The sequence below is a fragment of the Prunus dulcis genome, chromosome 7, assembly GCF_902201215.1.
Source record: "Prunus dulcis chromosome 7, ALMONDv2, whole genome shotgun sequence".
In the NCBI taxonomy this organism is placed as follows: domain Eukaryota; kingdom Viridiplantae; phylum Streptophyta; class Magnoliopsida; order Rosales; family Rosaceae; genus Prunus; species Prunus dulcis.
Window position 1 is genome coordinate 12,453,939 of NC_047656.1, and position 22,775 is coordinate 12,476,713.

A 22,775-nucleotide genomic window follows, 5' to 3' on the forward strand; every position below is an offset into this window, starting at 1 on the left:
TAAGGAAACCAAAGTTTACAAGTTGAACAAGGCTCTATATGGACTGAAACAAGCTCCAAGGGCCTGGTATGATGAAATAGATGCCTATTTCAACAATGCAGGATTCAAAAAGAGCTCTAGTGAAGCTACTCTTTATGTCAAAACAAATGACACTGCAGGTATTATTATTGTCTCACTTTATGTAGATGACATTATATATACTGGTAGTTGTCCCAAACTACTTGAAGAGTTTAAGAAAGATATGATGCAACACTATGAGATGACAGACTTGGGGTTGTTACATCACTTTCTTGGCATGGGAGTGGTTCAAACAGATAGGCACATCTTCATTCACCAAAAGAAATATGCAATGAAACTTCTTGAGAAGTTTGGAATGAAGGACTGCAAGTCAGTGGCAATTCCACTTGTGGTGAATGAAAAACAATGTAAAGAAGATGGAAGTGAAGCAGCAAATGAAAGTGAATTCAGACAGATAGTAGGGAGCTTGCTCTACTTGACTGCCACAAGACCAGATGTAATGTTTGCATCTAGCTTACTTGCTAGGTTCATGCACAATCCCACAAAGAAGCATTTGGGAACTGCCAAAAGAGTTTTGAGATACATACAAGGCACACTTGATTTTGGCATTGAGTTTGTGAAAGGGAAAACAACTACTCTAATAGGGTATTGTGACAGTGATTGGGCAGGGAGTGAGGATGATATGAGAAGCACATCTGGATATGCTTTCACACTAGGCTCAAGCATGTTCTCTTGGGCTTCTATCAAGCAAAACACAGTTGCTTTGTCCACGACAGAAGCTGAGTTTTTGAGTGCTGCAGAAGCAACTTCACAAGCTAAGTGGCTAAGATTTGTGCTTGAGGATTTTGGTGAAGAACAAGTAGAAGGTACACCAATCCTATGTGATAACACTTCTACTATTGCAATGGCAAGGAATCCAGTTCATCACCAGAAAACTAGACATATCAGTCGGAAATTTCATTTCATCAGGGAAGCTATTCAAGCAAAAGATATTGAGCTAATCTACTGCAAGACAGAAGATCATATTGCTGATATCTTGACCAAGGCTCTGCCTAAGGATCGCTTCGTTAGTTTAAGAAGCCTACTTGGTGTGAAAACAGCTAAAGGATTAGAAGGGAGTGTTGGAATGTAATCCTGCAGCTGCTTTCCTTGAAGCCGAAGTCACCAAGCTCTATTACAATCATTTTATGTTTATTTTATTTGTGATGTAATTAGAACCATTGGATCATAGTCCAGGTGGATTCTCTAGCTTAGTTTTGGGATGACAAGTGTAAACACCTCATAGGGTGACAGCTGCAATTCTGTTAGAGAAGAATCTCTTCTCTCTCTTCACTACCGAGTACACTATGTAAGCCAACTGTTTGTGAAAAATACAATGCAACAGTCATTTCTCTAAGATATACAAACAACCATAGAATTCTAACAAAAAGCCACTCTATATGAAAGTCTCCAACAAATTGTCATGGCCGGAGCTGAATCTTCACGAAATGTTTGGCTAAATCTCGAGGAACACTTCGCCCATCTCTCTCATGCTCGCATCTATCAGCTTAAATCTGATCTACACGAAGTCAAGAAAGATCCCACTATTCCGATGGCTGAGTATCTGGAAAAAATCAAACAGCTGAAGACCGATCTCGCAGCCGCCGGTGCTCCTGTGGAAAGTCAAGACCTACTCCATGTACACATCTTGGCGGGATTACCAGAGCAGTACAATCCCGTTGGTACATGGATAAAACACAATACAGTAAGTAGTTGGGATGACTTGTGCGAGTTATTGTTGAAAGAGGAAATGCGTCTGGATCCACAGCGCACATTACGACTTAGACATACTTCTCCTCCCTCTCCTCCTCAAGAAGAAGAGTACGCAATCGGGATCGATCTGGGAACGACCTATTCCCGCGTAGCCGTGTGGCAGAAGGATCATGTAGAAATCATCCACAACGATCACGGGAACAGGAAGACTGCATCTTATGTTGCCTTCACTGAAACTGATGAGACTCATTTGGTAGGTGATGCAGCATTTAACCAAGTCGTCAGAAACACAGCCAACTCCATCTTTGGTACGTAGCATATGTAGGATTAAAGTGCTTTGCTTGAACAAATCCAAAGATTGATTTTGATTTTCATGCCAGCTAATATATGTGTTTGCATGAATTGTAGTTTAAGATTTTTTTTTTAGGGAATTAAAATTGTCTAAACTCTCAGTAAGACCTTCCGAGGTGTAAAAAAAAGTAATGTATTGGTTAAGAAGCTATTATACTTGTATTAAATACCCACTTAACTCATGCTATCTGATAGAACTTGGCATCCATTTGCAGATACAAAGAGGTTAATCGGTAGGAGATTCAGTGAAGCCTCTGTTCAAAGTGATGTGAAGCTCTGGCCATTCAAGGTCATTGAAGGTCCAGGTGACAAGCCCATGATTGTGGTTACCCACAATGGCCAAGAGAAGCAATGTTCTGCTGAAGATATCACATCCATGGTTCTGGAAAAGATGAGGAAGATTTCCGAGACCTACTTGGGCTCAACTGTGAAAAATGCAGTCATCACTGTCCCTGCTTACTTCAATGACTCGCAGCGCCGAGCTACAAAAGATGCGGGCATCTCTGCTGGCCTAAATGTGCTGCGTATTATGAACGAACCAAGTGCTGCTGCCATTGATTATGGCCTTAACAAGAAGGCCGGTTGGAGTAGCCCAAGAAACGTGATGATATTTGATTTGGGTGGTGGCACTTTAGATGTGTCATTGCTTACCATGAGCACTTCTGGTGACTTTGAAGAAAAGGCAACGGCTGGAGACACTCACCTTGGTGGCCAAGACTTCGATAGCAGATTGGTGAAATACTGTGTTGAGGAATTCAAGAGGAAGCACAAAGTGGATGTTAGTAGAAATAAAAGAGCTCTTAGGAGGTTAAAAAATGAATGTGAGAAGGCAAAGAAGAGACTCTCATTTGAGTCTGACTTCGAGGTTGAAATTGACTGTTTGTGTGAGAATACTGATTTCACCATAACTTTTACTGGTGCCATATTTGAACAACTAAACGGGGATTTATTTATCAAGTGTATGGAGCCTGTGAAGAAGTGCTTAACGGATGCTAACCTGGACATAAGCATTGTCGACGATGTTGTTCTTGCTGGTGGCTCTACTAGAATTCCCATGGTGCAACAGCTATTACAGGAGTTTTTCGAGGGGAAGGAGCTGTGCAAGGGCGTTAATCCGGATGAGGCAGTGGCATATGGTGCCGCAGTTCAAGCCACAACCTTGACTAGGAATGGAAAAGGGGAGTTTATTCAGGACTACACTCTCAAGGACGTCACTCCTCTTGCAATTGGTTTGGAGGTTGCAGATAATAAGAAATTCATAAAGTTGATTCCCACAAACTCACTAATTCCCGTGAAGATGAAAATAAAATGTTCTATTAAGGAAAACCAAGTTTCGGTCGACTTCCGCATGTATGAGGGTGAGAGTAGCATGCCAGCCAATCTCAACTTTTTGGGTGAATGCAGCATCCGTTACATTCCTCCAGCTCCCAAACTTGTTCATAATTTCGATGTTTTCTTCGAAATTGATCCTGATGGCATCTTGAGTGTCTTCACTGAAGATAAGTCGTCAGGCCAGAAGAATGAGATCATAATCAACCGTGACAGACCGAAGAACTTTGAGGGAACTGAGACTGAGGTGAGAAATTATAATCAAACTCTGAAATTGCATATATTATAAAATCAAACTCTTTGATATATCTTTACTTGTGCCAGGTTATGTTGTTTGAAGGTGAAATCATGTGTTTGTGATCTACTTCATCCACGGGATACTTGCAGCCCCAATATTCCTTACCAACTATGGCCGTCTACACCACGCCGCATCGCAACATTCGTAACTGTTGCATCTGTACTTGTCAACTCAATGGTCCTCACCATGCGCTGCCTCACTGTTTTCTTATTAAAGCTTGATTATTACTCTCTATATTTCGTTTAAACACTGGTTAAACTACAAATTGGGCTCATTCAGCTGGAGCTTGAATTGCGCTTGATTTCTATGATGGGCTCATTCGAGCTTGGTTTACTTGTAGAATAAACAATTCAAGCTGATTGGGAATGGGTTAAAGAAAATGGACCTTCAACAATCCAACTACGACACTAGAAAGAAACTGTTTTGCAATGTTTAAAAAATAAACATAAACATCTTTTCCCTTCAACCTTCTAATGTCATCAATACACAAACACTCGAACCCTACTACTTGTACCAAATACAACAATATAGCTCTAAGCTGTTCTTTACATTAAAAGCAAAAGTTACAAGATTAGGGTTCTGTAAATAAAGTTCCACTCCACATCCATCACCATCCAGCCTAAAGTATGATATTATTACATCAACAAAATCAAATAATTTTAGGTCGAGCCCGAATTCACTTAAGCGGCAATTTTTTGTTTAGTGTGTTTTAAAAAGGGACGATAGTTAGTGACAAGCGTCGTCTTTTAAAAATCAACCCAACGCTAGAAGTGTATAAGATGAGATATCAAGACGGTTTTGTTTTGAAAAAACCGTCGTCTTTTAAAACACAATGATGGTTTTAGGATGCACCGTCATCTATTTCGTGTCATGATTTAACTATTTTGTAGTAGTGTTGGCTTGGAACTCTTACGCCCATATAATAAGAAGACGGTGATTAAGAGAGTGTGTTCATCATATGAGAGAGGAATATTTTAGGTATTTAACGATTCAAAATATATTAGATATAGTTATTTCAATTATATTCAATATAATGTTTTCTAGTTTTTTTATTTTTTATTTTTAAATAGCAAATTTAGTCTTGTCTTGTGTTTTTGTAATGGGATGAGACGAGATGGGAACTTGTCCCCAACGAAGACAAGTGTGAAAAAGAAACACAAAGTTAGCGGATGTGGCGAACTTTTGGAATCTTCATATTTAATATTTGTTGGTCTTTTTTTGGCCGAATATATAAGTTTCTAAAGATATGAACTCATTGTTGGAACTATGCGCTTCACCGTTCATCTCCTTTGATTTTGTGTTCAGTGCGTGCCACCTTATATATTTTAACTTTCTTCTCTTTGATCGTATGCTCGCCTAATGTGAAAATAAATAAATACAAATAAAAGAAATTTAATAATTTTTTAAAAATAATTTTTGCTTTTATCCAACACTTGAAGTTCTCTCACATATCATTACTTTTTTTTTTTCAATCAAAATTTCAATTGAGTTTTGCGTTTGCTACCCACCCATTTTGGTTGCGTTTGAGTCACATATCATTACTTAATTTTGTTGCTCAACATTTGAAGTATACCTTTGAACGCGTATTGACTTAGACTTCTCATTATCAATGGTGCCCATGCGATGCTGTAGGTTTTAAAATTGTGTGAAATATATAAAAAGTCGTGAAAATATGTAGGAAAGATGGTACTATTTATATAGACATGGAGATCTAAATAGTGGCATCATGCTTTGTTTAGCAAGTTTAAGTTACAAAAAATAGACAAATAACATGTTTTTTTTATGCTGCTTGTCATGTTAAAATATTAACCATATTTTAATAAACTAAGCAACAATCAAAATATCAAAATATCAGCAGTTTTGAGCTGTTTATTGTTCAAAAGAGTATGGACAAGTCTTTATGTATATGCTACGGGGTGGTGGAAGGGGATTTTCTGCCTTGGAAGGGGATCTTTCTCTTGATGGCTCTGCTATAGAGGTGGCTTCTATTCTTTCTTGTCCTCTGCAGGGGTTTTAACTCTGTTGGTACAAATTTGAAAAATGGCAGTTGTTAGCGTAGATAAATGAAAAAATTTGAGTGAAGACCAACTATCATCACAAAATTAAGTTAAAAAATCCAACATGACAAACAACAATTTAGGTACATCAACCATTCTATTAATCTGATGGACATAACAAACTTAGAACAATTGTGACAATTTATTAAATAGGTATGAGAGAATTAAGCCAAAACAACCGAGCTTTAATAGCATCAAATCAATGGGTGTTGATTTTGTTGCTACAAATTTGGAAAATGGTAGGTGTTAGTTTTGACAAATGGGAAAATTTTAGTGAAGAAAATGGCTATTATTATAGAATTAAGGCCAAAAAATTAACTGCATAAACCACAATTTAAATACGACAAGCATTCTACGAATGTGGTGGACAAAAGTATAATTTGTCATTGCCACAAATTATTAAATACCTATAACATAATGAAACCAAAAGACCCAGACTTTAATAGAATCAAACCAATACCCATAACAGAATCAAACCATGTGCAAGTTTGTTGTACAAAACAATACGTAATCTATAGACACCTGTGGTCAAAACTGATACATATATTGCCATTTATAGGCTATATATGTTAATCTAATGGAGAAGCTATAAAAGCAGAAATAACCTACACCTATAGGTTATAGAACCCTAATCAACTTACTGATAGCATCAAGGGAAGCCAAGAGGACCTGTCCTGGAACTATGGCAAAGAATGCATTCCCTGCTTGGGATTAAACCAAAAGTCCTATACTGATCAAATCGTAATACCAATCCCATCAAGCATAGATTTGCTAAGCTTTGATGCCATCTTTGACAACTACTGACACAGAATTAGCAAAATGAAGTTGAAAGAACTGATAAGAAAAAATAAAATTAATGTGTTATAAAATTATAAGCATAAAAACTTAAAAGAAATTCATATAGTCTTCAGGGGAACCTTTCAAATTGATTCAGTATGAAATCTAACGTAAAATAAACCTAACCTCCAACATAAAATACCATTTCATATGAGATTTCCTTCCCTGTTTCTGCTTCATACCAAAGAAAAGATATCAAGAGAAATATCATTTTAAGCACAACTATGAAGGAAGAAACACATTCATTGTCCACATCTCAATTCATTATAAGGTATAAAAATAAACCATAAGTAATCCTAAAATTAAGGATTTAAATTAACAAATTAACAATAAAGATTTAATAAATAAAAAAAGTAGAAACTTAAAATGGAACCAAGTGAAAGCAGAGAAAATTACCAAAGGCTACGGTGGAGCATAAAGCATTTAAGTTTTTTAGAGGAATGTGCAGAGAAATAGGGTGTAGAAGAAGGTGTGGATATGCTGATAAGTTTTCATAATACTCCCAAAAAAAGAAAAAAAATTGCCAAAATACAGACGCAACACAAGAATCTTAATCAATTCCACATAATAGAGGTAGTGTTCAAACTTAGAAAAAGAGAAGAATTAAAATTTGGAATTACAATTCAGATAATGGAGGTGTTAGATGCCCATTTTTACTTTTCCTTCCTCTTCCTCTGTTTCCCAAGAAAACAAATAAACAAAATCAGTCAAATATCACCACAAAGTTGATATAGATTCAAATTTTTATTGAGGAGTTGGGTTTAATCCTCGGATTTGGTGGCTTTGATTCAGGTCCTTTGACTTTTGTGCCATATAGAATTACATTCATTTTTTAATATTTATTGAAGTAATCTTTTTATTATTTTATTTTTAAAATCATTTTTTGTTCCAACTCCAACTATTATTAATATAATTGACTTCCTGATACAACGGCAAATCCAGGATTCTCGAGTCAAGAGGTCTTAGTGTAAAAGTGTCAAAAATTCTCTTACGCAATAGCTGATGCTTTGCCCCAGTTCACTAAAAAAGCACATTAAGTTACTTTTTTAGATTTCGAAATGATATAATTCCTTTCTTCGGATCCTTATCATACATTTGTTGCTATAAAGTCTTTTATTCCTTTCTTCTTATCTTCTTCTCCATTATTTTATTTCCTTCTTCAGCCAAAGGGTAAGGGGAGTTGGCATGAATAAGAATTTAATGGAAATTTTGACTTATATGTTAACTTTGGTTTTGAAACTATTAATTGGTTTATGTTTGACGCAGGGTTGGGAGGTGAAGAAAGAATTGGGAAATAATTTATAGAAAAGTTGATATAAATTTAAATTTTCATTGAGAAGTTGGGTTTAATCCACGGATTTGGTGACTTTGATAGAAGTTCTTTGACTTTTGTGCCACATAGAATTATATTCTTTTTTAAATATTTTATGATGTAATATTTTTATTTTTATTTTTTTAAAATCATTTATTGTTCCAGTGTTGCCCCTTATGCCTTGAATTGGGTAATAGTAATTTATGTGATAATAATTAGCCATTTATGACGCTTGTCATTGAATAGAAAAGAAAAATATCGCAAACATATCTCAAAAATCACATTGTTACAAACTATTATACATTGTGGACCAGAGCATTTGATTGTGGATTTTTTAGTTTTTATTAAAATACTTATAGGCTAATTTTTATTTGGCTGCTTGGCGACCAGAGCATTTTATTGTGGAAGGTCATGCCCATACCCTTTTTTTGGCGACTAGAGCTTCGTTTTGGGGTGCTTGGTGGATGACTGCAGGTCTATTTTGGCAAAATTTCCTCGAGCCTCTATTTTACATGTTTTTAGAGAAGCAAATACTGTAGCACATCGTTCAGCACATAAGTTATAGGTAACAATTTTTATTTTGTTCACCCCATGGTAAACGTATATTACATACTCTTGTAGATACATTATTCTATGGTGTAGGTATATTGTTCTACTACCTATTGCGTAGGTACATATGTGTTTTTCATATTTTCGACAATGTATAATAATATTTTATTTACCTTTTTTTTATTATAGGTAACATATAGGTTTTATTTGTCTATTTTTGTGTCTAACTTATCTGTAGTCTTTTAATTTATGTTCCTAATTTATAGATAGTCTTTTAATTTATGTTCATGACTTATAGATAACATGATTTATCACTAAGTTTTTTCATGGGTATAGCCTGAATAATTGGTATAATATGTGGGTTTTTACTTTCATTAATTAAATTGTATTTTATCCATAAATTAGGTCAATATCATCAAGGAAAGAATTCAAAATTTAAAAACTGAAATTCAATTACGAGGAAATAATGTATTAAATTTAGATTTTCAATATGTTTTCCTTTTTTGTCCTAATGGGTAAAATCGACACAACAAAAAATTAATAAAAGTCAAATGACCTATATCTAAAATCCAAAACGCTTGGACTAAACCCAATGATAGCTAATCGTTTTGGACCTAGATATAAGAAAGTTTAAAAAAAACAAAAAAAAAACACACATATATGTGTATATATTTGAAATTAAGATGATCAACTGATATACTTCACCTCTCCACTCCAAACTTGTCTGCCAATCTCCCTCCCAGTACTTCCATGGCCGCAGAGAACATGCCAACAATACTGATTCCAATCAAGCTCACGAGTGATATATATAACTATCGAGAGTGGAAGTTTTTCACTCTTTCATATTTTCACCACCACCATCTTTCTGGAATCATTGACGGAACAGAGCCTCCTCCTGATCTGCAATCCCAATATCCTGACTTTATTAAATGGTGGAGAAGAGATCAAGAGGCTTTAAACTGGCTGAAAGCCACTCTATCTGATGGTCTCCGACAACGTGTCATGGTCACAGCCGACTCTGCACGAAAGGTCTGGCTCAATCTGGAGGCACACTTTGCCGGTCTCGTTCACACTGACATCCATAGGATCAAATATCATCTGCACAAAGTGAGGAAAGATGCCACTATGTCAATGGCTGACTATCTCAAACAAATCAAAGAGCTGGCGGAGATGCTTGCAGACGCTGGTGCTCCTGTGGAAGATCGCGACCTTCTTCATCTACACATCCTGCCGGGATTGCCAGAGGAGTATAATCCCTTTCGTGCATGGATAAACAACAATCCTCTAATAAGTTTTTGGGATGAGTTTCAAGACTTACTGTTGAAGGAGGAAGTACATCTGGATGAACAGAGCAGAAGTGCTGCCATAAATCATTATCAGGATGGCCGAGAAGAAGACCATGCCATCGGGATCGATCTGGGAACAACGTATTCCCGAGTAGCCGTGTGGCAGAAGGATCATGTGGAAATCATACTGAATGATCACGGGAACAGGAAGACTGCATCTTATGTTGCCTCCGCAGAAGCTGATGAGACTGTTTTGGTAGGCGATGCAGCATTTAACCAAGTCGTCAGAAACACCGCCAACTCAATTTTTGGTATGTAGGATTAAAATGATCAATTACTACTACAATTGTTGTCTAGTGTTTTCTTGTTATTCTCTTCTCTTGTCTTGACTTATATTTCTTTGGTTATAACTTGTCAATTTACAGATACAAAGAGGTTAATCGGTAGGAGATTCAGTGACACCTCTGTTCAAAGTGATGTGAAGCTCTGGCCATTCAAGGTCATTGAAGGCCCAGGCGACAAGCCCATGATTTTGGTTACCCACAATGGCCAAGAGAAACAATGTTATGCTGAAGATATCACAGCCATGGTTCTTGATAAGATGCGGAAGATTGCCGAGAACTACCTGGGCTCAACTGTGAAAAGTGCAGTAATCACTGTCCCTGCTTACTTCGGTGACTCACAGCGTCGGGCAACAAAAGCTGCTGGTCTTTCTGCAGGCATAAATGTGATGCGTATTATGAACGAACCGAGCGCTGCGGCCATTTCTTTTGGCCTTTACAAGAAGGCCGGGTGGAGTAGCCCGCGAAACGTACGTGATGATATTTGATTTGGGTGGTGGCACTTTAGATGTGTCCTTGCTTACCATGAGCACTTCTGGTGACTTTCAAGTCAAGGCAACGGCTGGAGACACTCACCTTGGCGGCCAAGACTTCGATAACAGATTGGTGAACTACTGTGCTGAGAAATTCAAGAGGGAGCATAAATTGGACGTTAGTGGAAACAAGAGAGCTCTTAGGAGGTTAAAAAATGAATGTGAGAAGGCAAAGAAGAGACTCTCATTTGAGTCTGACATTGACGTTGAAATTGACTGTTTGTGTGAGAATACTGATTTCACCGTAACTTTTACTCGTGCCATATTTGAACAAGTAAACATGGATTTATTCATCAAGTGTATGGATCCTGTGAAAAAGTGTTTGGCGTATGCAAAAATGAACATAAACGGTGTCGATGATGTTCTTCTTGCTGGCGGCTCTTCTAGAATTCCAATGGTGCAGCAGCTATTACAGAAGTTTTTCAAGGGGAAGGAGCTGTGCAAGGGCGTCAATCCAGATGAGGCAGTGGCTTATGGTGCCGCTATTCAAGCCGCAGCCTTGAGTGGGAATGGAAAGGGGAAGTTTATTCAAGACTTCACTCTCAAGGATGTCACTCCTCTGCCGCTTGTTATGGAGGGTACAGATGTTAAAGGTATGAAAAAATTAATGAATTTGATTCCAAGAAACACTATAATTCCCGTGAGGAAGTGCAGAGAATTCTGTACCGTTAAGGACAACCAGGTTTTGATTGACTTCCGCATATATGAAGGTGAGAGTAGCATACCAGCAAATCTCAACTTTTTGGCTGAATGCAGCTTCCATGGCATTCCTCCAGCTCCCAAACATGTTCATATAATTCCATGTTTTCTTCGAAATTGATGCCGACGGTATCTTGAGTGTCTCTGCTGTCAATAAGTCCACTGGCCAGAAGTATGAGATGATAATCAACCGAGACAGGCCGAAGAACCTTGAGGGAGATGAGACTTAAAAAATGATAATCGATGCCATGCTAAATATATTGTAAAATCAATTTGATATATCTTTACTGGTTTACTTGTACCAGGTTATATTGTTTAAGGGTGAAATCATGTATTTGTTATATACTTCATCCACCACCGGATACTTGAGAAATGATCATCGATGCCACGCGCCTAACGCTGAAATAGTGCACTGTGGATCTCGTTTGAGCCCCTATATTTTGCTTTGCCATCTTTTCCATTTTCGCTATGTTTTCAGATACCTAATTTAAAACTACTTAAGTTCTCACTCAAAATCCAACCCCTTTCTTGTTTAAAAGATATACATTTTTTTTTTTTAAGGAATGATTTTTCCATTTTTATAAGGAATTATTGTTTTTGTAGCTGTTTTTTTTTAATAATGTAAATGGCTGTTTTTGCTTAAACTTCATTCGTTTTTTTGCCCCCAAGATTTCAACTTTCCACGACAACAACACAGAAAATATTGTGAAAAATAAAATTTGGTCTTGTTCCTGTCTTCTTTCCTATTTAGGTTGGGCACCCCTTTGGGCCTTTACATATGGGTTTTTTGTTCGAATGGTTTTAGTCTTGTTTTAATGAAAAAATTACTTGGAGACCTTCTTACGCATTGTTTTCTGTGTTTTTTAATTCAACCCTCGAGCAATTTAATGTTGTAATTAAAGATTTAAAATCTTATTAAGGCTTGAGTTAAGATTACAAATCAATGAAACAACTGAGATTTTACTTGGTATAGCCCCACGTGTAAGTCTTTTTCACCAAGCAGTCCAGTGGCTTGGTGTATACTTGCTTTCTTTTTTTGTTCAAAGGTGTGTAATTGCTTGGCTTCGTTGTTGTTTAGTTTACGCTTAATTACACTAATATCCCATGAAACTCCAGTTAAATTCTACTTTACCTTCAAACTCAAAATAGTCCACTCTTATCCCTTGACCGAGATTTGATGACCCACTTTGCCCTTGCCATCAACTCCATCCAAAAGTCTATTAACTTTGATGACGTGGCAAGAGCATTTTTGTAATTTTGTACACATGGATCATTATTCACCAATTGAATAGGTGATGTGGCAAGTGGAGCTCACCTCCACATAGATAAAAACATTTTTTTAGTTAAAATTGAGCTAAAAACATATAAAAGCTATTTTATGAGCTCTCTATAAAATTTTAACTCCAATTCTACTCTCTAGTTTAGAGAGTCATAAATGCTATAACTCTTATTTAATTGGTCAATCTCTATAAGAAAAAAAAATTAATATACAAAATAGTTAGCATTAATTAAAGGTTTAAAATACTCATAAAATAATGTAGCATTAAATTATAGAGAGCCACTAGGAGTCATTTCTCTCTCCTCATCATATTTAGGAGCTCCTAGAAGTCTCCATATTTTAGGAGATGGATAGGGAACATTGTTGGAGTTATATTTTTCCAATTCCTCCCTAAAATTTGTTTAAGGAAATGGTTTAAGGAGCCCACTGTAGATGCTCTTACAATTGTATTACGTAAGCATTGAGACTTTTCTAGCTGTTTCCTACACTTATTTAATTTCCTTGTTAATCTTACAGTCTTATTCAAGCTTTTGAGCAGAGAAAATTAATAATGGCAGAAGATAGCCATGTGATTGGGATAAATCTGGGGACAACTTATTCGTGTGTGGCAGCTTGGCAGGCTGATCATGTTGAGATCCTGGTGAACGATCACGATAACAGGATAACTCGATCTTATGTTACATTCACTGATAGTAAAGAGGTTGGTAGGTGATGAATCATTTAACCAAGTTGGGAGGTTCTCCACTAACTCAATCTTCGATAAGGAATCAAAATATTAACTAAATAAGAACTCGTCAACAAAATAAACAAACAAACATGAACACCGTTCCACAACCTCTCTTGTTTAAACTAAATAGTAGTGTTGCTTTTGGGTTCAGATGCTTTTTATTAGGGGAGAATGGGCCTTCCAATTGGAGGGAATATATATATATATATATATATATTTTTTTTTTTTTGTCAAGAGACAAACTTTCCATGTTTATCAAATCTTTTAAGAAATATTTTTACTCACCACTTTAACCCAATGTGTACCATCACCACCATTCTCAACACTTGACGCTTGTCCATAAACATAACCATAGTTAACTCTTTGCTTTATATTTGTGAAAGTATGATTATGCTTATGAACACGTGTCATGTGTTGAGAAGAGTGGTAATGATATATCTTGGGTTAAAGGGGTGACCAAAAATACATTCTGTTAGTACGAAAATCGTATTGGCATTTCCTAGACTGTAGTATAGGTTGAAAATTAGTTTGTGAGGAATTGCTACTCGAAGTTTTGGCACTACTCTTTCAATCTCATTCCTTCGAGGCATGACTTGACCGATATGAGAAACTGATTTCAGGTAACTCATGACATCATCATGCATTCATTATAGGACTCCTAATTGGAGTTATTTTCACTCAAAGTATTTTTATCTTAATCTTATTTTTAATAGGATTAGATTTTATCTCTTAATATTACTTTCCTAGTTGAACTCTATTTTGATTTAGATTAAAAATATTATGTTTTCATTATCTTGGACTTGGAAAGTATGTTTTAATTAATATCCTATTTGGTTTTGTGTTTACATCTTGATATATATTGTTTTATTGGATAAACAATTGATTGGAGTGCAATTGAGAATATGACGAAATCATATAGGATTCTATGACCATCAAATTGAATGTATGGCAAGATATTGAGTTGTGGTTGTGGGTCCTCTCGTGGATTGTGCAGAATAAGTTTGTATAAATCTTTGTGTGCATCTCTTAGGTTTAGAACAGCTTTTGATATTTGTGTTGAGCATATAGAATTCTTGAGCAAAAGCTGCTGTGCATATATATGAGATAAATCATCAAGTGTTCTATGTTTACTTGGTGATTTATCAAACACTTTAATAATTCATATTGCATTCATATGCATGTCGGTGACTCATACGGTTGAGGGCACCAAGATCGTGGTGGCGGTTTTCCTCCGGCGAGCTTGAAGCAATCGCGACCAGTATTGCATTCAACATAAGGAGTGTCGAAGATCATCCCGTGACAGAAGCTAAGTTACGAAGAAGTCGGTAAACATTGTTTAGATTGATTCTAGGACAAGTGTGTGTACGTACTTCTTGTAATCTCAATTCTATAGTGGATTCGTTCTGGACTAAGGAGTCCCGTGGATTTTCCCCAGATGTGAAGTTTTACCATGTAAAATAAATATCTGCGTGTTCTTTTATTTTAAGCTTTGCACATCTCAGGATTGATAACTAATATCAATCCTGCTTCAAAGGTTGCAAAAAATCCGAATTAGCTTGTTTAACCTTCTCCAGGCATTTATAGATATCCTACAGGTATTTTCACATTCAATGTTTTGGGGCATGTGTCACTTGGTTTTCATGGTACACTTATGTGGGGCTGCTCTTTTTTGTTGTCTCTTTGTCTTGAGGAGGAATTTGGGGAGCTGAGAGGACAGCTGCTATAGCATGGTTTCTTCACGCATAAGGCTGTTGGATGGCAACTCCCCTTACCCTTTGGCAGAAGAAAGAAATAAAATAATGGAGAAGAAGATAAGAAGAAAGGAATAAAAGACCTTAAAGCAACAAACGTATGATAAAGATCCGAAGAAAGGAATTATCTCATTTTGAAATCTAAAAAAGTAAATGTGCTTTGTTTAGTGAACTAGGGCAAAGCATCAGCTATTGCTTAAGCATTGGTTTATTAGACTTTTCACTTTCTCCGTGTATAAATTTTCTTCCACTGGTTTCTGCACTTATTTAATATTTCCTTGTTAATCTTTGACATTCCTCTTGGAGCTTTTGAGCCAATCGAGAAAATTAGTAATGGCAGAAGATAACCATGCAATTGGGATTGATCTGGGGACAACTTATTCGTGTGTGGCAACGTGGCAGGCTGATCATGTAGAAATCCTGGTGAACGATCACGGTAACAGGACAACTCGATCTTATGTTACATTCACTGATAGTAAGAGGTTAGTAGGTGATGAAGCATTTAACCAAGCCGGGAGATTCCCCACCAACTCAATCTTTGGTAAGAATAAAATGATCAACAGTATAATTGTTCATTGTTTCCTTGTTAATTTCGTTAGAACTGAGAAATATATCCTGTGTTTTTTTTAAAGCAATTCTGTATAAGTGGGGGTATTATGCATAAATCCATAAATTAACTTGTTTCCTGACATAATCTAAAAGAGAATGATTTACAGATGCGAAGCGGTTAATTGGTAGGAGATTCAGTGACGAAACTGTTCAAAGTGATATCAAGCGCTGGCCATTCAAGGTCATTAGAGGTGAGGCTGACAAGCCCATGATTGTGATTAAACACAAGGGCCAAGAGAAACTGTTTGCTGCTGAAGATATCTCATCAATGGTTTTGGCAAAGATGCGGGAGATTGCGGAGGCCTTCCATTGCTCAAAGATTAGTGAGAAAAAGGCAGTTATCACTGTCCCCTCTTACTTCAACGACTCTCAGCGCCAGGCTACATTAAAAGCTGGTAAATTAGCCGGCTTAAATGTGCTGCGTATTATCAACGAACCAACTGCTGCAGCCATAGCTTATGGCATCGACAAGAAAGCCGGTTGGTTTAATAAGAGAAACGTGATGATATTTGATTGGGGTGGTGGTACATTGGATGTGTCGCTACTAACCATAGGCCATGGTGTCTTTGACGTGAAGGCGACTGCCGGAGACACTCACCTTGGAGGTGAAGACTTGGATAACAGAATGGTGGATTACTGCGTCGACGAATTCAAGACAAAAAATGAGGTGGACATTTGTGGAAACCCGAAAGCTCTTAGGAAGGCCAAAACCGTGTGTGAGAAAGCAAAGAAGGCACTTTCATTTTGCTTTGACATTGATATTGTAATCGACTCTTGGTATAACGGTGAAGATTTTAATACAACTTTCACCCGGGACAAATTCGAAGAAATGAACATGGATATCTTCAACAAGTGCATGGAGCTTGTGAAAAGGTGTTTGAAGGATGCCAAAATGGACATAAGCGACGTCAATGACGTTGTTCTTGTTGGTGGTTCTTCTAGAATCCCCAAGGTGCAAGAGCTATTGCAGAAGTTTTTCATGGGCAAGGAGTTGTGCAAGAGCATTAATCCCGATGAGGCCGTGGCTTATGGAGCCGCTGTTGAAGCTGCAGTCTTGAGTGGGAACGTGACGGGAAAGCTTCAAGACTTCACACTCTTGGATGTCATCCCAATGTCACTTGGGACGGAATGTGGTCATGAAAACCGTATGGCCGTCATGATCCCAAGAAACACCAAAATTCCCACAAGGAAGCACCAAATTTTCTCTACCCTCCGTGACAACCAAACGAACGTCCTCTGTGGAGTTTTCGAGGGAGAGAATGAGTTCACCAGAGATAATAATTACTTGGGTGGATTTACCATGTATGGCATTCCTCCAGCCCCTAAGGGAGTTGGTAAAGTAGATGTTTGCTTTTCTATCGATGCAAATGGAATTCTGAATGTTTCCGCTGAGGTCATGTCCACCGGCCAAAAGAAAGCCATTACAATCAACAGTGATAGATGAACTTTTTCGGAATTAACAGATAAATTTTTAACTAATGCGCAGGTTGTGTTGTTTGGGATGAGTGATGCTGTAGGCTGGTCCGTCTACCGCTGCGTGGATTTTATTCTTGTTTTCAATAAGAGAAGAGAAGTGCTTGCTTAATTACTGTAACTATGAAGTAATAAATTATATATGTTTTATTTGATTGGAGTTCAACTTTAAGTTGTTTGTTTGGAAACATCATTTTGTAAAATCTTGTCCTAAAAAACTAATAATACCAATTAATTACACCAACTTTTTGACACAAGCAAGAACCAGTTGAGGGGTGAATAGTTTTGATTTGCAGACTAATTGTCTCAAGTTCGAATGAAAGATTGTCTCGGCGTTCAAAATGTAGTAAGTTGGTGCCTCTAGCTAGGAAGCATCACAACCGAACAATAAGCTAATTAAATGAGACGCCAACTTGCCCTCTATTCCAAATCTATGAGTACATCTCTCCCACTTCAACTAATACCTACACAAGGCAAGGTAGACGAAGGTCCCGTTTGGGATTGCTTTTTTTGGTCAAAAATCTGCTTCACTTTAAAGTTAAGCTGTTTAAGGTGTTTGGTAAAAATAAAATATCCCGATTATTTTAAAAGCATTGACCTTTTGACAGCAACTTTTAAAAGCAGGCTCTGGGTTGCTTTTCAAAGCGACTTTCAAAAGAAGCAGAGATGAACCTTTAATGAATTTTTTTAATTCCCAAAATACCATAATTCATTTTAAAAAATGACACCACCTCCACTTCCACATCCTTCTCCTCCTCATCCTCCTCCACAACCACCACCTCCTCCACCACCTCCACCACCACCTCATCCACCTCCACCTCCACCACCACCTCATCCACCTCCACCTCCACCACCACCACCACCACCAGCACTACAACCACAACCACCTCCTACTCCAAAACCTCCACAACCACCACCACTACCACAACCACTAACTCCACCGTCATCACCACCACCACCTCCACTCCATCACTACCGTTACCACTACCACCACATAATTAGTACACAACACTTTTAACATCATGTCTATTTTAGTCATTATTCATAGTTACAACAATTTTATATTAAAATTTACCAAACAATTTTGATACTGCTTTTTGTACTAACAGCATTTTAAAAATATTGTTTACCAAACAGGGAGCTGCTTTACTTTACAACTAATTATTTTCAAAGCATAGCATAAGCAACTTTTTTTAAAAGTGACAGCAATCACAAACTGGGCCGAATAAACAAGCCCATAAGTTAAAGGAAATGAAATCATTAAACCTTATCAATGGACCTAGGTAAATATTATTAGCTCTCAAAATCCAGCCCATAATAAATTACATATGTATTTTTTTTTTTTCAAATTGAGTTTTGTAGAAAATGTTTTGTTTTTTCCTGTTGTGCCAAAAAAGAATTCAAGATGTAATCCATAGCATTTCATCTGTAAAAAGAAAAAATTGTAAGATTCATGAGTCCGTTGATTATTCCTCCCATGGGTTAGAAAATGGCCACATATATAGTGTACTTCTGTTCTAATCTGTTATGACTCAAGTGCAAGGTGTCTCGATTTCATGGTTGTACAATGAAATTTGGGTAAAAAGTAAAAAGGAAAGTCAGAAAGGATGATGGCGCAGATACAAGAAACTATTAAATTATATTTTACTCATTCAAGTAAAACTTTTAGGGTGCCGGGAGCATTTTTACACGGGTAATGCTAGACTTATCAAATTTTTATATCATATTGTGTATAACCTTTTTAATAGAGATGAAACCTACTGAATAATGCTACTCTTATTATATTTGTGTACAACATTCATATACTACTTTATGTGGCAGATGAGGTGGACAACCATATCAATTAAAATTATTTAACATTTTCTTTTCTTTTATGATTTATTAACACTTTTAAAAAATTGTTAATTAAACTTTCCTTTATTTAATACACTTCATTAATTTAACTGATGTGGCATATGATATAGACATGCTACATCATATGGTATAGAAATATATGATAAAAATGTGATAAGTGTAGCATTACTCATCCCATTATAACCTTAATTAACTTCTTCTTCTTTTTTTGTGAAAATTAAAAAAGAAAATTGAAAAAGGGTCCACGGCCTATATTCCCCTCTTTTTTCTTTTTCTTTACTTATCCTTTTTTGACAGGACCCGCTCCGAATTCCTCGGATTCGGGACGAATTCTGTTGAAAATTCCGACATCACACCGATGCCGGGCCCACTTCTGATACTATAGCCTCTTTTCCAAATTAATGAAAATGGGGAGACTTTCTGCCAAAATTTCGGCGGAGTCTCCCTTGAAAAATGGACATTTCCCAAATACCTCAACTTGTTAAAACACAATTAATATATCCCAACAGGCAGCATATACAAGGTAATAACATGCAATTTACATAATAGGCCTCCGGCCTTCAAATAATTCAAAATGGATCTCAGACCCGTCAGAACCACATACACTGTTTAATAAAATCCATTCAAGTGATAACTGAGAAATAAACAAGCATTTTGTAATGACCCAAACCCAAAATTCCTAATTAATGAGTAATTTATTATGAGAAAAGACAATTTTGCTCTTGGAATATTTTATTAAGGAAAAGTTGACTTTTTGACCGAAAAGGAATTTGACAATTCTACAGACACCGTTGCGTAGAGCACGATGAAATGAGTTCATAGACACGTAGTGGGCCCGAATCGGAGTTGTAACGAAGAAATTACGGTTAAAATACCATGAAGGGCAAAATGGTAAATTGGAAAAAAAAATCAGATTTTTATCCCTTCTCTCTCTCTCTTCTCCCTCAGTTTTTCTTCTCTCTCTCTCCTCTCCCGCTGCAGTTTCGCTCCGTCGCCTTCCAAGGATCGCCGTCGCCGCCACGGAGCACCACCGGCCACGGGACCGGTCTTGTTCGAACCGCCGCCGTCTCCTCTTCCTTCTCCGACCATTCCCCGCCTGTGAAACGACCAGCGCTGGCCGGAAAGTGCGAAAAATCGACCGGTGTTGTCAAAACTTCAACCCGCTCGTTCTCCTTCAATTCTCCTCCAAATTTGTCGAGTAAGGTATGGATTTCTACCTATTTTCCATGCTCTAGCTGATGGTTGGATAGGTTTGCATCAATTTTGATCGTAGATAGCCCAGTTTTCAACTTGAAATTTCGGCCGAGTTTCGGCCTCCGTGTTCGGCCACTTCCGGTCAGTTTTTGGGGTAGGTCCAAGAATAAAAGTGGTTCCAAATATGGTGTTATACCTAGGGTAGGAGGTTGGAGCCGCGGTTTTGAGTTTTTTCGGCGAGGTGTAATCGCTTTGGACACCCATCGCTGCCGGCGGGTGCGGCGGGGCGTGGGCGAGGGTAGTGCAGAGACACTATGTCTTGTTGCGATCCTTAGGTTGTCACGAGCGCGTAGGAATTTGCGGATCTCAATTTGGATACCGTTTGAGCCTCGAACGGATTTTCCATATTGTGCGATTTCCGGGTTCAATACTATTGAGCCTTTGGATCGTACTCAATTTCAGATATGTTATGCTAGATAATTTCAGAATCGTGTAGGATTCGACGGATTGTGAATCGGAGTCCCGGTTACTCCGAAATCGCGAACCCTAGGGTTAGGGTTTAGAAATTATGCGATTACACGATCGTAGTCAATCCGATCGTCCGATTCAGACCAGACTTGCAGGATATGGTTACTTAAATGTGAAGAACCTATAGGAACTCTCAGATTGGTAATTGGAGGTCGTGGACCCCACGAGGTTCCGTTTTGACCAATATGGCAGTTTATCGCTTAGTGAAGTCTCAGGTCTTTTAAGACAGTTCTAAACATCTGAAATGCTTAAGTGGGCATAAGAATGACGTTTAAGTTAGTGCACGCACTTCTAAGAGCCAGGGGTCAGGGTTTTAATTAAATACTTATACCGAGCAGTTTTATTAATTAAATATCCATGGTGGTTTAACCAGGCATCCGGAGCCAGGCAGACCCGCAGGAGGGACCTTCAGGAGGTCTAGATAGCTCGGACCAGGAGTGAGTGAACTTTTCTTTTATAAATGATTTTATGCAAATGAATTTCATTATTTGATCTTGAATAAGTTTTATTGAGTATGATTTTCCTAGCATGATTTGTTGAATTTAAATATCTTTAATTATATGCTGCTTAGCTGAATATGCTAAAGAGATATGGAAAGTAGAGATTGAGATTTATATCAGATAAAATGGCAGCAGAGTTCCAGATTTAACAAAAATTCAGTTATTTATCAGAATTTTCAAAAATCTTATATTTTCTTAAACCACCGTGGGTACCCAGTTACAGAAACAGTTTGCTTTCAGCATATGTTGCCTTTGGATATGACGATGTCCACAGACATCCAGTTTGCTTTCAGTTTGTCAGTGCACTTGACATTTGCCTCACGAGTTTCGGGGACGCCCGGACCGTGAGAGCCAGGAATGCGGATCAGGCTGACTACGGTACCCTGAATCTTGCCAGTTTGCGGCTCCGGTTGACTTTGTGTCACCGAGACCTGCCAGGGGAATTGACGGATACTAGGAATTGACGGAATTAAAGGGGTACACCTAGGTGGTGGTTTTAAATTGATTACAGTGCTTTTATGCGAGTTTCATTGATCTTGAATATGATTTGCATATACGAATATGATTTGCATATACGTATATAAATATGTAAATGCATCGATTTTAGTACAATTCACATGCAGATTAAATATTCAGTTTTACATAACTGTTTTTACAGTGGGGGTTAGTATATTCTTATGCTATTTTTCTGAACCTTTATTATTATTTTTTGTCCACTCACATTTTTTTGAATGTTTTGACCCCCAGGCTATAGACGTGCACAGAAATCCACCACCGGGTCATTTTTTCATCTTCCGGGCCGTTCCCTAATTTTAGAAGTTTTGTTTTGTAACAGAATTAATTTATCTGTATACTCTTAGTAATTGCTCTGATAAGTTGCCCTAGATTGAGAACGGAACTATTGGCATGTATATTTAAGTACTGGCAGTTGGTTGTATAGATATACATGCTTGTTTTTGACAGGTGTAAATTTGGGATTGAACAAATTACAGGGGAGACTCTGCCGAATTTTCGGTAGGAGTCAAGGCTAAATTTAAAATAAGTTATAATTAGAAGGGCAAATAGGTCAATTGTGCCCGACATTTGCCAAGTGTCGGACACGCACAGGGTTCGACTCGAATTCCAAAGTGGAATTTGGATCGGGTCTTGTCACATTTAATCTCGCTCAAGTTTAAATCAAACTTCAGGCGTACCGACATATTCAAAACCGAACCCAACGGTAATATTAAATAGGGTTCAAATCCAATAACAACATCAAAATCCATTCACATACTCAGAATCGGTCAAACCTTTTAAATATAGTTTATTTTGCAGCTGCATCTAGGTGAGACCCCAGGCTACCTATGTACCCATTGGTGAGGGATCAAGCCCTACGTAGTTTTTACAATCCATAATCACGAACCACATAATATACAATTATTTTCAGTAATACCAACAAGTTAATTCTTTTAAACATTAATCTATTCCCAATATAATATAAAAATCCATTTTTCCTGTC

General features: G+C 37.4%; 2 protein-coding genes across 2 annotated transcripts; both read left to right on the forward strand.

The window, feature by feature from the left end:
• Positions 1–1,480: 1,480 nt before the first annotated feature.
• LOC117635395 (heat shock 70 kDa protein 18-like) lies at positions 1,481–4,093 on the forward strand. The gene is made up of 4 exons (XM_034369723.1): positions 1,481–2,078; positions 2,337–3,697; positions 3,791–3,907; positions 4,028–4,093. The coding sequence occupies exons 1-4, from the start codon at positions 1,481–1,483 to the stop codon at positions 4,091–4,093; spliced, it is 2,142 nt and encodes a 713-aa protein (XP_034225614.1).
• A 5,128-nt stretch (positions 4,094–9,221) lies between these two features.
• LOC117633655 (chaperone protein DnaK-like) lies at positions 9,222–17,192 on the forward strand. Its single transcript, XM_034367320.1, is given in 5 exon segments — positions 9,222–10,100; positions 10,215–10,566; positions 10,568–11,241; positions 15,463–15,660; positions 15,836–17,192. Coding segments are annotated over 5 exon segments (3,408 nt in total). The 5' UTR covers positions 9,222–9,253; the 3' UTR covers positions 17,173–17,192.
• The last annotated feature ends 5,583 nt before the right edge of the window (positions 17,193–22,775 follow it).

What these genes read in the sequence shown, in the direction of transcription:
- LOC117635395 (XM_034369723.1), top strand. Translation starts at nt 1,481, where the DNA reads ATGGCCGGAGCTGAATCTTCACGAAATGTTTGGCTAAATCTCGAGGAA. An exon ending in TTGAGGGAACTGAGACTGAG is followed by an intron (nt 3,698 to 3,790) that starts GTGAGAAATTAT and finishes TGTTGTTTGAAG; the next exon opens with GTGAAATCATGTGTTTGTGA. An exon ending in CATTCGTAACTGTTGCATCT is followed by an intron (nt 3,908 to 4,027) that starts GTACTTGTCAAC and finishes GGGCTCATTCAG; the next exon opens with CTGGAGCTTGAATTGCGCTT.